This window comes from Saimiri boliviensis, chromosome 8 (genome assembly GCF_048565385.1).
Source record: "Saimiri boliviensis isolate mSaiBol1 chromosome 8, mSaiBol1.pri, whole genome shotgun sequence".
NCBI lineage: Eukaryota > Metazoa > Chordata > Mammalia > Primates > Cebidae > Saimiri > Saimiri boliviensis.
The window spans coordinates 25,608,518-25,622,258 of NC_133456.1; the positions used below are offsets into that span (position 1 = coordinate 25,608,518).

General features: G+C 47.4%; 1 protein-coding gene across 4 annotated transcripts in view; it reads right to left on the bottom strand.

Moving 5' to 3' along the window:
• CFAP100 (cilia and flagella associated protein 100) overlaps positions 1-13,741 on the bottom strand; it is an 85,908-nt gene that overhangs the window by 7,791 nt on the left and 64,376 nt on the right. For all 4 annotated transcript variants that reach the window (XM_074404183.1, XM_039477156.2, XM_039477157.2 and 1 more), the window contains 6 exons: positions 13,371-13,438; positions 13,122-13,285; positions 12,741-12,821; positions 12,085-12,266; positions 11,883-11,924; positions 11,678-11,804 (listed from right to left, as the gene is read on the bottom strand). In XM_074404183.1, coding sequence (XP_074260284.1) covers positions 11,678-11,804; positions 11,883-11,924; positions 12,085-12,266; positions 12,741-12,821; positions 13,122-13,285; positions 13,371-13,438 — 664 coding nt within the window. The remainder of the gene's footprint in view (positions 1-11,677; positions 11,805-11,882; positions 11,925-12,084; positions 12,267-12,740; positions 12,822-13,121; positions 13,286-13,370; positions 13,439-13,741) is intronic.

The window sequence follows — 13,741 nt, forward strand, 5'->3', positions numbered from 1 at the left end:
TACTTCAGGCCTCTGCACTTGCAGCCACGGTCTGCCCCTCCTGCTTCACTATTGTCTTCTCAGCGCCACCTGTGAGGCTTTTCCTGCCCACTTCCCCCATCTCAGATCAGTCTTGGCCTTTTCTGGGGTTCCCACCCACAACCGTTGAAGGACTCTCAGGGCTGCCCCCAGGCGATCCTGAGTGCCCAGAGGCAAGATATGTCCTGGACCATCGGAGAGGGTCTGGGAACAAGATGTGTGAGCTTTAAGCGCTCACGTGGGCCCCAGAAGGCCCCACCATATGGGGGCCTCACCTCCATCTACTTCCAAACCTGCTATCCCAGGCTGCTCCAGCCTAGGCCTCACCTAGGATCTGGCTGCTGGATGAGACTGGGGGCTGGGCTGGCTCACCTCAGGGACCTGGCCTTGGGCTTGGAGATGCCAGGCCCTGACCCTTGAGAAGCAGAGAGGCATCAGTGCAAGGTCCTATGGGACTCTCATGGCGGATCCAGGAGGGCTTCCCAGGAGAGGCCGTGATAACAACTATAGCACTTGCCAGGCCACACCTCACACTGCAGACCAATGCCCATTTCATGGATGAGGGAGCCGGCCTCTTGCAGGGCACTGCTGGCCCATACAATTCCTTTCTGAGAATCCGCCCTCCAGATGAATATAGCCTGGGTCAGGGAGCCTGGCTTGGCAGTTGGTGGGGGTGGGCTGGACTTGAGCCCCCATGTGCCCTCTTGGCTGAGTGAGTGCCTTGTACAGCTCACAACCTGCCCAGCTGTATTCAGTGGCCCTGGTCACCTGGCTAATAGAGGGGCCAGGATTGAAACCCAGGACAGTGTGATCCCCCACTCTGTGCTCAAGTCTCCCAAGTTGGGGGCCACCTGGTGGGGGGCACTCTGTGGCTGAGGGGACCCGAGGCAGAGTGGGCTGTACCTCAACACAGAAGAAATGCCCCTCACAGGCAGGTTATCACAGAGGGCAGCAGCAACACCAGCCTGTGTGGCCAGGCAGTGTGCCCTAGTGGTGGCTGGTCTTCCCCACAAAGCATGGCTGCACTGGGCAGACAGGAAAGCCAGCCTGGGTCCTCTTCCAACTGGAGAAGCATCAGTTTGTGCCATAGGAGGCTGAGGTTGGGGCCACCCATCTGGGTGTGGAGGGCAGGAACAGGCAGTTGTGGAGAGAAGACAGAAGGTGGCCGGCAGAAAGGCCGAGCAGCAGATAAAGGCCCCATGGAGGAGAGTAGGTCGCCACAGACACAGGGCCAGGGCAGGGAGGTAGGGAGGTAGGTGTGAGCCCTGCAGCACCCACTTCTCTCCATCCCCACTTCGGCCACCCTTATCCAAGCCAATAAACCATCAGCTTCCAGAAGAAAACAGGAAATGTGGAGGACAGATCCAAGATGGTTGATTAGGAGCAGCTCAGGATTGCAGCTCCCAGCGAAAGCGCAGAGGGTGACTGGGTGCCGCATTTCCAGACGGATTTTTATTGCCCACAGACCAGGAGATTCCCAGGCAGAGAAGCCCCATGGGTCACCAGCGTGGCTGTTTTGGTCTGCGCGGCGGGTCTCCACACGAAACACACAGGTCTGGGTGCCGTTTTAGCTGGCGATTGGAGCTCCTGGGAGACAGAGTCTCCCATTCAATGGATAAAAAGGGGATTGAAACAGGGAGCCAGGCCAGGAGATTCCCAGGCAAAAAACCACCATTAATCTCCATGCAGCTGTTTCAGCTGGCACAGTGGGTCACTGCACAGAAAATCACACAGATCCCGGTGCCTTTTCAACAGGTGACTGGAACACCTGGGAGACAGAGTCGCCCATTCAACTTAAAAAAAAAGGGGGGGGCACGTCTGAGGCAGGGAGCCAGATGATCAGGCTTGGTTGGTCCTACCCTGACAAAAAAACAGCAATCTGAAATGCTCTGGATTGAGAGTTTCACAGCAAGCACAGCTGAACCCGGGATGGTCCAGCTCAGTGGGGGAAGAAGCGTCCGCCATTACTGAGGCAGTCCACCACTACCGAGGTAGTCCACCATTGCTGAGGTATCCCGCCATTACAATAAGAGTCCACCATTACAGAGGTGGGCCACCATCACCAAGGCAGTTCTAACTATACCCATATAAACAGTATTGCAGGAAAGTTCACATGGCAGCTGGGCAGAGCCCACAGCAGCCCAGCAAAGCCTCTGCAGGCAGACTGTGACTGAGGCTGCCTCCTCACTGGGCAGTGAATCCCTGAAAAAGGGCAGTAGCATGACAGAAACTTGTAAATAAAGCCCTAACTCCCCAGGATAGAGCACCTGGGGTGAGGGGGAGATGTTTATGAGTTCTGCTACACCAGATTTAAAGAAACCTGCCCAGCAGCTCTAAATGAACAATGGAGCTCACAGCTCAGGACTTGAGCTCCTATAAAGGACAGACTGTCTTCTCAAGCAGCTCCCTGACCCCCGTATATCCAAAGACTCACTTCATAAAGGAAAGCACAGACTGACATCTGGTGGGTATCCTTCTGGGACAAAGATAGCAGAAGAAGAAACTGGCAGCAACCCTCACTGTTCTGCAGCCACTGCAGGTGATCCCTAGGCAAATAGGGCCTGGAGTGGACCTCAGCAGTCCTACAGCAGAGGAGACTGTTAGAAGGAAAACTAAGAAACAGAAATAAATAACTTCATCATCAACAAACTGGAGGTCCACTCAGAGACTCAATCTGAAAGTTAACAACTACAAAGATGACAGGTGGATAAATCCACAAAGATGGGAAGAAACCAGTGCAAAAAGGATGAAAATGTCCGAAACTGGAACGCCTCTCCTACAAGGGATCACAACTCCTCACCAGCAAGGGAACAAGGCTGGATGGAGAATAAATGTGATGAATTGACAGAAACAGGCTTCAGAAGGTGGGTAATAATAAACTTCTCAGGCCGGGTGCAGTGGCTCAAGCCTGTAATCTCAGCACTTTGGGAGGCCGAGGCGGGTGGATCATGAGGTCAAGAGATCGAGACCATCCTGGTCAACATGGTGAAACCCCGTCTCCACTAAAAATACAAAAAAATTAGCTGGGCATGGTGGCATGTGCCTGTAATCCCAGCTACTCAGGAGGCTGAGGCAGAAGAATTGCCTGAACCCAGGAGGCGGAGGTTGCGGTGAGCCGAAACCATGCCATTGCACTCCAGCCTGGGTAACAAGAGCGAAACTCCGTCTCAAAAAAAAAAAAAAAAAAAAAAGAAAAAGAAAAAGAAACTTCTCCTGCTAAAGGAACATGTTTTAACCCAATGCAAAGAAACTAAGAACCTTGAAAAAAGGTTTGACAAAATGCTAAGAAGAATAAACAGCTTAGAAAGGAATATAAGTGAGTTGATGGAGCTGAAAAACACAACACGAGAACTTCGCAAAGCATACACAAGTTTCAACAGCCGAATTGACCAAGCAGAAGAAAGGATATCAGAGGTCGAAGATCAATTCAATGCAATAAAATGAGAAGGCAAGATTAGAGAAAAAAGGGTAAAAAGGAATGAACAAAGTCTAAGAAATATGGGACTATGTGAAAAGACCTAATCTACTTTTGATAGGTGTACCTGAATGTGACAGAGAGAATGAATCCAAGCTGGAAAATACTGTTCAGAATATCATCCAGGAAAACTTCCCCAACCTAGCAAGGCAGGCCAAGAGTCAAGTCCAGGAAATACAGAAAACACCGCAGACATATTCCTCAAGAAGAGCAACCCCAAGGCATATTATCATCAGATTCACCAGGGTTGAAATGAAGGAGAAAATGCTAAGGGCAGCCAGAAAGAAAGGTTGGGTTACCCACCAAGGGAAGCCTATCAGACTCACAGCAGATCTCTTAGCAGAAACCCTACAAGCCAGAAGAGAGTGGGGGCCAATAGTCAACATCCTTAAAGAAAAGAACTTTCAACCCAGAATTTCTTATCCAGCCAAACTAACCTTCATATGTGAAGGAAAAATAAAAATAATCTCAAATACTCAGAGATTTCATCACTACCAGGCCTGCTTTACAAGAGCTCCTGAAAGAAGCACTAAACATATAAAGGAACGACCAGTACCAGCCATTCCAAAAACATACCAAATGGTAAACAGCATCGACACAATGAAGAAACTGTATCAACTAACGGGCAAACCAGCCAGCTAGCATCAAAATGGCAGGATCAAATTCACACAACAATATTAACCCAAACTGTAAATGGGCAAAACACCCAAATCCAAAGACACAGACTGGCAAATTAGATAAAAAGCTAAAACCCGTTGGTGTGCTGTATCCAGGAAACCCATTTCACATGCAAGGATACACAAAGGATCAAAATAAAGTGATGTAGGAAGAAATATCAAGCAAATGGAGAGCAAATAAAATGCAGGAGTTGCAATTCTCATCTCTAAAAAAACAGACTTTAAAGCAACAAAGATCAAAAGAGATGGAGGTATCCAAGAAGGCCAATTAGGAGCAGCTCAGGATTGCAGCTCCCAGTGAAAGGCGGAGGGTGAGTGGACACCACATTTCCAGACAGATCTTTATTGTGCACAGACCAGTAGATTCCCAGGCAGAGGAGCCCCACGGGTTGTCAGCACAGCTGGTTTGGCTGGCATGGCTGTTGTGGCCGGTGCAGCCGTTTTGCCGATGCTCCAACACGGCGGTTCTCCGTACAAAATACATGGGTCCTGGCGCTGTTTTAGCTGGCGACTGGAACTCTGGGAAGGTAGAGTCACCCATTCATCTGATTAAAAAAGGGGACAGAAATAGGGAGCCAGGCGAGATTCCCGGGCAAAAAAGCACCACAAATCTCAGTGCTGCTGTTTCGGCCAGAGCAGTGGGTCACCACACGGGGAATCACAAAGATCCCGGCACCTTTCCAACAGGCTGCTGGAAGACCTGGGAGACAATCAACCATTCGATGATTAAAAAAAAAAAAAAAAAAAAAAAAAAAGCTGTGAGGGTGGGAGCCAGGTGATCAGGCTCAGCTGGTCCCACCCACACAAAAAAATAGCCATCAGAAATGCTCTGGATTGAGAGTTTCACAGCAAGCACAGTTGAACCCAGGATGGCCCAGCTCTGTGGGGGAGGGGTGTCCGCCATTACTGAGGCAGTCCACCACTGTAGAGGTAGTTTACCATTGCTGAGGCAATGGTAGTTTGCCATTGCTGAGGCAGCCCACCTTTGCCAAGGCAGCCCGCCATTACACAGAGACTCCACCATTATAGAGGTGAGCCGCCACTGCTGAGGTAGTTCTAACTACACCCATATAAACAGGACTGCATGGAAGTACACACAGCGGCTGGGCGAAGTCCACAGCAGCTCAGCAAAGCCTCTGCAGGCAGACAGTGACTAGGCTGCCTCCTCGCTGGCCAGGCTAGTCCTGTAAAAAGGCAGCAGCACAACAGAAACTCAAAAATAAAGCCCTAACTCCAGGGACAGAGCACCTGGGGGAAAAAAGGGGGTTTATGAGTTCTGCAGCAGACATAAACGTACCTGCACAGCAGCTCTAAATGAACAGCAGAGCTCACAGCTCAGCACTTGAGCTTGTATAAACGACAGACTGTCTCCTCAAGCAGCCCCCTGACCCCAATATATCCAAAGAGTCACCTCATAAAGGAGAGCTCAGACTGACATCTGGTGGGTATCCTTCTGAGACAAAGATAGCAGAAGAAGAAACTGGAAATGACGTTTATGGTTCTGCAGCTGCTGCAGGTGATCCTCAGGCAAACAGGGCCTGGAGTGGACCTCAGCAGTCCTACAGCAGAGGAGCCTGACTATTAGAAGGAAAACTAAGAAACAGAAAGAAATAACTTCATCATCAACAAACTGGACGTCCACTCAGAGACCCAATCTGAAAGCCAACAACTACAAAGATGACAGGTGGACAAATCCACGAAGATGGGAAGAAACCAGCACAAAAAGAATGAAAACACCCAAAACCAGAATGCCTCTCCTCCTACAAGAGATCACAAATCCTCACCAGCAAGGAACAAGGTTGGATGGAGAATGAGTGTGATGAATTGACAGAAACAGGCTTCAGAATGTAGGTAATGAGAAACTCCTCTGAGCTAAAAGAATATGTTCTAACCTAATGCAAAAAAAAAAAACAACTAAGAACCTTGAAAAAAGATTTGATGAAATGATAAGGAGAATAAACAGCTTAGAGAGGAATATATGTGAATTGATGGAGCTAAAAAACACAACACAAAAACTCTGAGAAGAATACACAAGTTTCAACAGCCAAATTGACCAAGAAAAAAGGATATTAGAGGTCGAAGATCAACTCAATGAAATAAAATGAGAAGGCAAGATTAGAGAAAAAAAGGTAAAAAGGAATAAAGTCTCCAAGAAATATGGTACTATGTGAAAAGACCTAATCTACATTTGATAGCTGTACCTCAATGTGATGGATAGAATGAATCCAAGCTGGAAAATACTCTTCAGGATATTATCCAGGAAAAGGTCCCAACCTAGCAGGGAAGGCCAATATTCAAGTCCACAGAGACCACCACAAAGATACTCCTCAAGAAGAGCAATCCCAAGGCACATAATCATTGGATTCACCAGGGTTGAAATGAAGGAGAAATGCCAATGGCAGGCAGAGAGAAAGGTTGGGTTACCCACAAAGGGAAGCCCATCAGACTCACAGCAGATCTCTCAGCAGGAACCCTACAAGCCAGAAGAGAGTATTCAACATCCTAAAAGAAAAGAACTTTCAACCAGAATTTCATATCCAGCCAAACTAAGCTTCATATGTGAAGGAGAAATAAAATCCTTTACGAACAAGCAAATACTCAGAGGTTTCATCGCCACCAGGCCTGCTTTACAAGAGCTCCTGAAAGAGGAGGCACTAAACATAGAAAGGAAAAACCAGTACCAGCCACTCCAAAAACATAGCAAATGGTAAACAGCATCAACACAACTAAGAAAATGCATCAACTAACGGGCAAAACAGCCAGCTAGCATCAAAATTGCAGGATCAAATTCACACATAACAATGTTAACCGTAAATGTAAATGGGCTAAATGTCCCAAACAAGACATAGATTGGCAAATTGGATAAAAAGCTAAAACCCATCGGTGTGCTGTATCCAGGAAACCCATCTCACATGCAAGGATACACAAAGGCTCAAAATAAAGGAATGGAGGAAGATTTACCAAGCAAATGGAGAACAAAAAAAAGCAACAAAGATCAAAAGAGACAAAGAAGGACATTACATAATGGCAAAAGGATCAACCCAACAAGAAGAGCTAATGATCCTAAATATATACGCACCCAATACAGGAGCACCCAGATACATAAAGTGAGTTCTTAATGACTTACAAAGAGACTTGGATTCCAACACAATAATAGTGGGAGACATTAACACCCCACTGTCAATATTAGATAGATCAATGAGACAGAAAATTAACAAGGATATCCAGAACTTGAACTCAGACCTGGACCAAGCAAACCTAATAGACATTTACAGAACTCTCCACCCCAAATCCACAGAATATACATTATTCTTAGCACCACATCACACCTACTCTAAAATTGCTGACATAATTGGAAGTAAATCACTCCTCAGCAAATGCAAAAGACACAACGTATCAGAATCTCTGGGACACATTTAAAGCAGTGTCTAGAAGAAAATATATAGCAATAAATGCCCACAGGAGAAGCAATGAAAGATCTAAAATCAACACCCTATCATCAAAATTGAAAGAGCCAGAGGAGCAAGAGGAAAAAATTTCAAAACCTAGCAGAAGACAAGAAATAACAAAGACTAGAGCAGAACTGAAGGAGATACAGACACAAAAAAACCTTTAAAAAAAATCAATAAATCCAGGAGCTGGTTTTAGAAAAGATCAACAAAATAAACAACTAGACAAATTAAGAAAAAAAAAAGAGAATAATGAAATACACTCAATAAAATAGAATAAAGGGGATATCACCAGATTCCACAGAAATACAAACCATCGTCAGAGATTATAACAAACAACTCTATGCAAATAAATTAGTAAGCCTGGAAGAAAGAGATCAATTCCTGGACACTTGCATCCTCCCAAGCCTAAACTAAGAAGAAGTGGAAACCCTGAACAGACCAATAACAAGGGCAGAAGTTGAGGCAGCAATTAAGAGCCTACCACCCAAAAAAAGCCCAGGTCCAGATGGGTTCACAGCCAAATTCTACCACACATACAAACAGGAGCTAGTACCATTCCTTCTGAAACTATTTCAAACAATCCAAAAAGAGGGAATCCTTCCCAAATCATTTTATGAGACCAACATCATCCTGATACCAAAACCTGGCAGAGACCCAGAAAGAAAAGAAAACTTCAGGCCAATATCCATGATGAACATAGATGCAAAAATCTTCAATAAAATACTGGCAAATCGATTGCAACAGCACATCAAAGAGCTTATCCATCATCATCTAGTAGGCTTCATCCTGGGGACGCAAGGCTGGTTCAACACACGCAAGTCTATAAAAGTAATTCACCACATAAACAGAATCAAAGACAAAAGCCACGATTATCTCAATTGATGCAGAGAAGGCCTTTGACAACATTCAATAGCCTTTATGCTAAAAACCCTCAAGAAACTAGGTATTGAGGGAACGTATCTCAAAATAATAAAAGCTATTTACAACAAACAAACAGCCAATATCATACTGAATGGGCAAAAACTGGAAGCATTCCCTTTGAAATCTGGCACTAGACAAGGATGCCCTCTCTCACCACTCCCATTCAATATAGTATTGGAAGTTCTAGCCAGAGCAATCAGGTAAGAAAAAGAAATAAAGGGTATTCAAATAGGAAAGGAGGAAGTCAATTTGTCTCTATTTGCAGACGACATGATTGTATATTTAGAAGACCCTATTTTCTCAGCCCAACGTCTCCTGAAACTGATAAGCAACTTCAGGAAAGTCTCAGGATACAAAATCAATGTGCAAAAATCACAAGCATTCCTATACATCAATAACAGACTTAAAGAGAGCCAAATCAAGAACGAACTGCCATTCACAATTGCTACAAAGAGAATAAAATACCTAGGAATACAACTAACAAGGAATGTAAAGGACCTCTTCAAGGAGAACTACAAGCCACTGCTCAACAAAATAAGAGAGGACACAAAACCTCTGGAGAAGCATTCCATGCTCATGGTTAGGAAAAATCAACATTGTGAAAATAGCCATACTGCCCAAAGTAATTTACAGATTCAACGCTATCCCCATCAAGCTACCAATGACCTTCTTCACAGAACTGGAAAAAAACCACCTTAAACTTCATATGGAACCAAAAGAGAGCCCGCATAGCCAAGTCAATTCTAAGCAAAAAGAACAAAGCGGGAGGCATCACACTGCTGGATTTAAACTACACTACAAGACTACAGTAATCAAAGGAGCATGGTACTGGTACCAAAACAGAGATATAGACCAATGGAACAGAACAGAGGCCTCGGAGGCAACACCACATATCTACAACCATCCGATCTTTGACAAGCCTGACAAAAACAAGCAATGGGGAAAGGATTCTCTGTTTAATAAATGGTGTTGGGAAAACTGGCTAGCCATGTGCAGAAAGCAGAACCTGGACCCCTTCCTGACACCTTACACTAAAATTAACTCCAGATGGATTAAAGACTTAAACGTAAGACCTAACACCATAAGAACCCTTAAAGAAAATCGAGGCAAAAACATTCAGGACATAGGTGTAGGCAAGGACTTCATGACCAAAACGCCAAAAGCATTGGCAACAAAAGCCAAAATAGACAAACGGGACCTAATAAAATTCCACAGCTTCTGCACAGCAAAAGAAACAGTCATTAGAGTGAGTCAACAACCAACAGAATGGGAAAAAATTTTTGCCATCTACACATCTGACAAAGGGCTAATATCCAGAATCTACAAATAACTAAAACAGATTTACAAGAAAAACCAAGCAAGCCCATTCAAAAGTGGGTGAAGATATGAACAGACACTTTACAAAAGAAGACATACATTAGGCCAACAAACATGAAAAAATGCTCATCATCACTGGTCATTAGATAAATGCAAATCAAAACTACATTGAGATACCACCTCACGCCAGTTAGGATGGCGATCATTAGAAAATCCGGAGACAACAGATGCTGGAGAGGATGTGGAGAAATAGGAACACTTTTACACTGTTGGTGGGAGTGTAAATTAGTACAACCATTGTGGAAGACAGTGTGGCGATTCCTCAAGGACCTAGAAATAGAAATTCCATTGGACCCAGCAATCCCATTACTGGGTATATATCCAAAGGATTATAAATCGTTCTACTATAAGGACACATGCACACGAATGTTCATTGCAGCACTGTTTGCAATCGCAAAGACCTGGAACAACCCAAATGCCCATCAATGATAGATGGACAGGGAAAATGTGGCACATATACACCATGGAATACTATGCAGCCATCAAAACTGATGAGTTCGTGTCCTTTGTCGGGACATGGATGAACCTGGAAACCATCATTCTCAGCAAACTGACACAGAACAGAAAATCAAACACCGCATGTTCTCACTCATAGGTGGGTGTTGAACAATGAGAACACATGGACACAGGGAGGGGAGCATCACACACTGGGGTCTGTTCGGGGAAAATAGGGGAGGGACAGTGGCGGGTGGGGAGTTGGGGAGAGATAGCACGGGGCAAAATGCCAGATTTAGGTGATGGGGAGGAAGTCAGCAAATCACACTGCCACGTGTGTACCTATGCAACAATCTTGCATGTTCTTCACATGTACCCCGAAACCTAAAATGCAATTAAAAAATAAAGAAAACAGAAAATGCTCTATTGACTGTGCTGTTGGCAAATACTTCTTAAGCAGGGCCCCAAATTCACCAATCATAAAATAAAAAATTAGTACATTTGACTTCATTAAAATTAAGAATTCCCATTCTTTACAAGACAATATTAAAACAGAAATAAGGCAAGGCACAAACTGGAAGAAGATATGTTTACCACACTTTCCACAGCAGACTGGTCCCCAGAACACATAGAGAACCATAGGTAACTATAGGAACCAGGCTAATCATCCAACAAAAATGTTCAGAAATCAGATACTTCACAAAAAATGACATCTGAGCAGCCAATAAATATGCAATATATTCAGATTTCTCATCAGGAAGATGTCCTGAAAACCATACGAGACCACTCCACCCATGTAGTGACTGTGACTTTGATATTCTGTGTTCTGATGCTTTGACACTTGTGGCCTTGCCGAGCCTGGAGGGACCGCCTCTCTCAGGGTAGACCAATGCATAGAGACAGGAAATGACTCGCCTTGGGCTCTGAGCTTGCCCTCAGCTCACCTTTCAAATGCAAACCAGCAGTCCACTGTCCACATTCAGGACCTATCCCCCAAGGGCCAGGACCAGACACGCAGGGGCTGGCCTGTGTCCAAGAGCCCCGAAATTATTCAACAACAAATCAGCCCTACACCTGCTCACCCGCCTCACCCACCTCACCGTTAATTCCCGTGGGAACCACAATGGAGACTCCTGCCCACAGGCCCCACTCACTCTGCCTCCTGGCTGACCTGGGGCATTCCCGTGTGGCCCTGTGTGGAGTGGGGACTGTGAGTAACACACTTTCTTTTCTGTGGTACTCTGATCTGACTACACCTGGGCACCACAAGGGAGGGCTCTCTGCTAGGCCCCAGCCTCTCCCAACCGCCGGAGCCCACTCACCCTCTGGAGTCTCCGCCGCTGGACTCACTGGGCTGGCTCCCTTGCTGGGGGATGCTCAGGAAAGACAGGCTCCGTCCCAGCCGCATCGCCTGCAGAAACTTCCAGGACTTCTTTGTGCCCTGAACCTCTGGAGAAAGCAGAGGAATAGTTTCTGAGCCCTGTGGAGGGCAGAGCTGGGTTCCTCAGGCTGTGGGTGGCAGCTCACCTTTGGGACACACGAAGCTTGCCTTGCCCTTGATCCCTGGTCCTGCAGGAAGCAAAGGGGAGACCTGATGGCCTCAGCTGCAGTCAAGCTTCTGCGACGCCACGTGGCCCAGATGCCTGCAGGTACCCTGCTGGCTGGGCTTGGGGTCTCAGTGGGCCACTGGCAGAGCCCATCTGGGAACCTGCATTCTCTTCTCTGCTACCTTTTTCCCCTGGTGTGGTAACACTGCTCTCTTCCTTGGAAGCCTCGGAGACCTCCTTGGCCTTTTTGAGAGACAAGCGTTTCTTCTCCTGTTCTTCAAGCCACTCCTTGGGTGACAGCTTGTATAGGAAATCCTTGTAGGCCTTGTATTGCTGCAGAGTGTCTTCAAATCTGGAGATCTCACTACACCGGGGGGGAAGGAGGAGGTCAACCTCTGCCACAGTGAGGTCACTATGCCAGGGCCACCCCTCTGTTCTGGCCAAGCCTCTGTGGGTGGGCTCCTTGTTTTCCTGGAGAAAATGTGCAGGAATGCCACATGCTGGAAGAAGGGCACCCACCCTGCCAACGACCCAGAGTCACAGCCCTCTGTGACTTGCGAGTTCCTCTCCACCCTGGAGACCACAGCTCTCTCAGGCTATCGCCAGGCAAGCCTTTGAGCCAAGCCACCCGTCTCCAAGTGGAAGCCATGGGAGTCACTGAATCTCTCTTAGTTTCAGTCCTCTCATCTATAAATGAGCAAAAGCCTCCTGGGAGCACTGAGTCCCTGGGAGGTAAAGCCATGAGACTGGCATGGTGGTACGTTCCTTTTGGCTAGGCAAAATGACTGAGAGACCAGAAGGTGGACCAGCCCATGGCAGGCATGCCCTCCGACCTCACCTTTTGATATTAACAATCTGGGTGGTGAGGTCTCGGATCTCAAGGATCTTCTCCATCTTGGCTTTGGTCTCCTTCTCAGCCCTGGGGGTTGGGGGCATGGGGGCAGGGGGCCAGTGGCAGCCTATTAAAGAGAAGTGAGCATACCGCCCACAGGCCCCAGGACTGGGCGTGGCTCCAGACAGGGCTGGAGAGCCACACAGTTAAGCCTTTTGCCCGTCGTGTCCCCTGCCCTTGACTCCTGACTGGCCCTGGTGCTTCCAGGGGAGTTGCAGGGGCTGAGGGCAGAGGCTGGGTGAGAGGGCGGATGGGTGGGTGTGCACAGGCTCAGGGACAACGGGGGTACAGCGTTGCCCAGCCAGCCCCTTGGGCCTGCAGGCTCACGCTTTCATGGCCTGCACCGAGCTGCGGTCGTTCTCCCTGAGGAACTCATCGAATAAGACGGCGTCCTTCTCCAGGGACTTCTCGGCCCGCTCCAGCCTGGACTCCTCCTCGGTCAGCAGCAGCTCCAGCCGCTCGATCTCCTTCTGCTTGACATCCAGGGCGTACTGGGGGCAAGCAGAGCGGGGTCACGGTGCCTGGCCCAGGACAGCCCCTGCTGGCATCCCTCACTTTGGGGACTGCAGAGCCTACCTGGAGGAGGAACAGCTGCCGCTTTTGCTTAATGTAGCCGCTCATGTTCTCAGGCTTCAAGTTCTTTTCTACAGGAAGAAGTGGGAGGTGAGCAGGAGCAGGAAGCCCAGGCTGAGGGGCCCGGCAGGTCTGCAGAGGAGCCTTCCGTCAGCTGCTGGGCACTGCTCTGCGTCCACACCCAGGTGACTACCAGGACCGTGGAAGGTAGTATACTTGTCCTCTGTCTCCACAAAAGGAGAGAAGTCTCTTCCTGAAATATTACAATTAACATGGCTGGAGGCCAGCTGGGTGGGAAGTCCTTAATGTGTCTGACTTGGGCCTCTCTTGCTGTAGCACTATTCTCACTTGCAATGAGGCTCTGGACCCCTCGT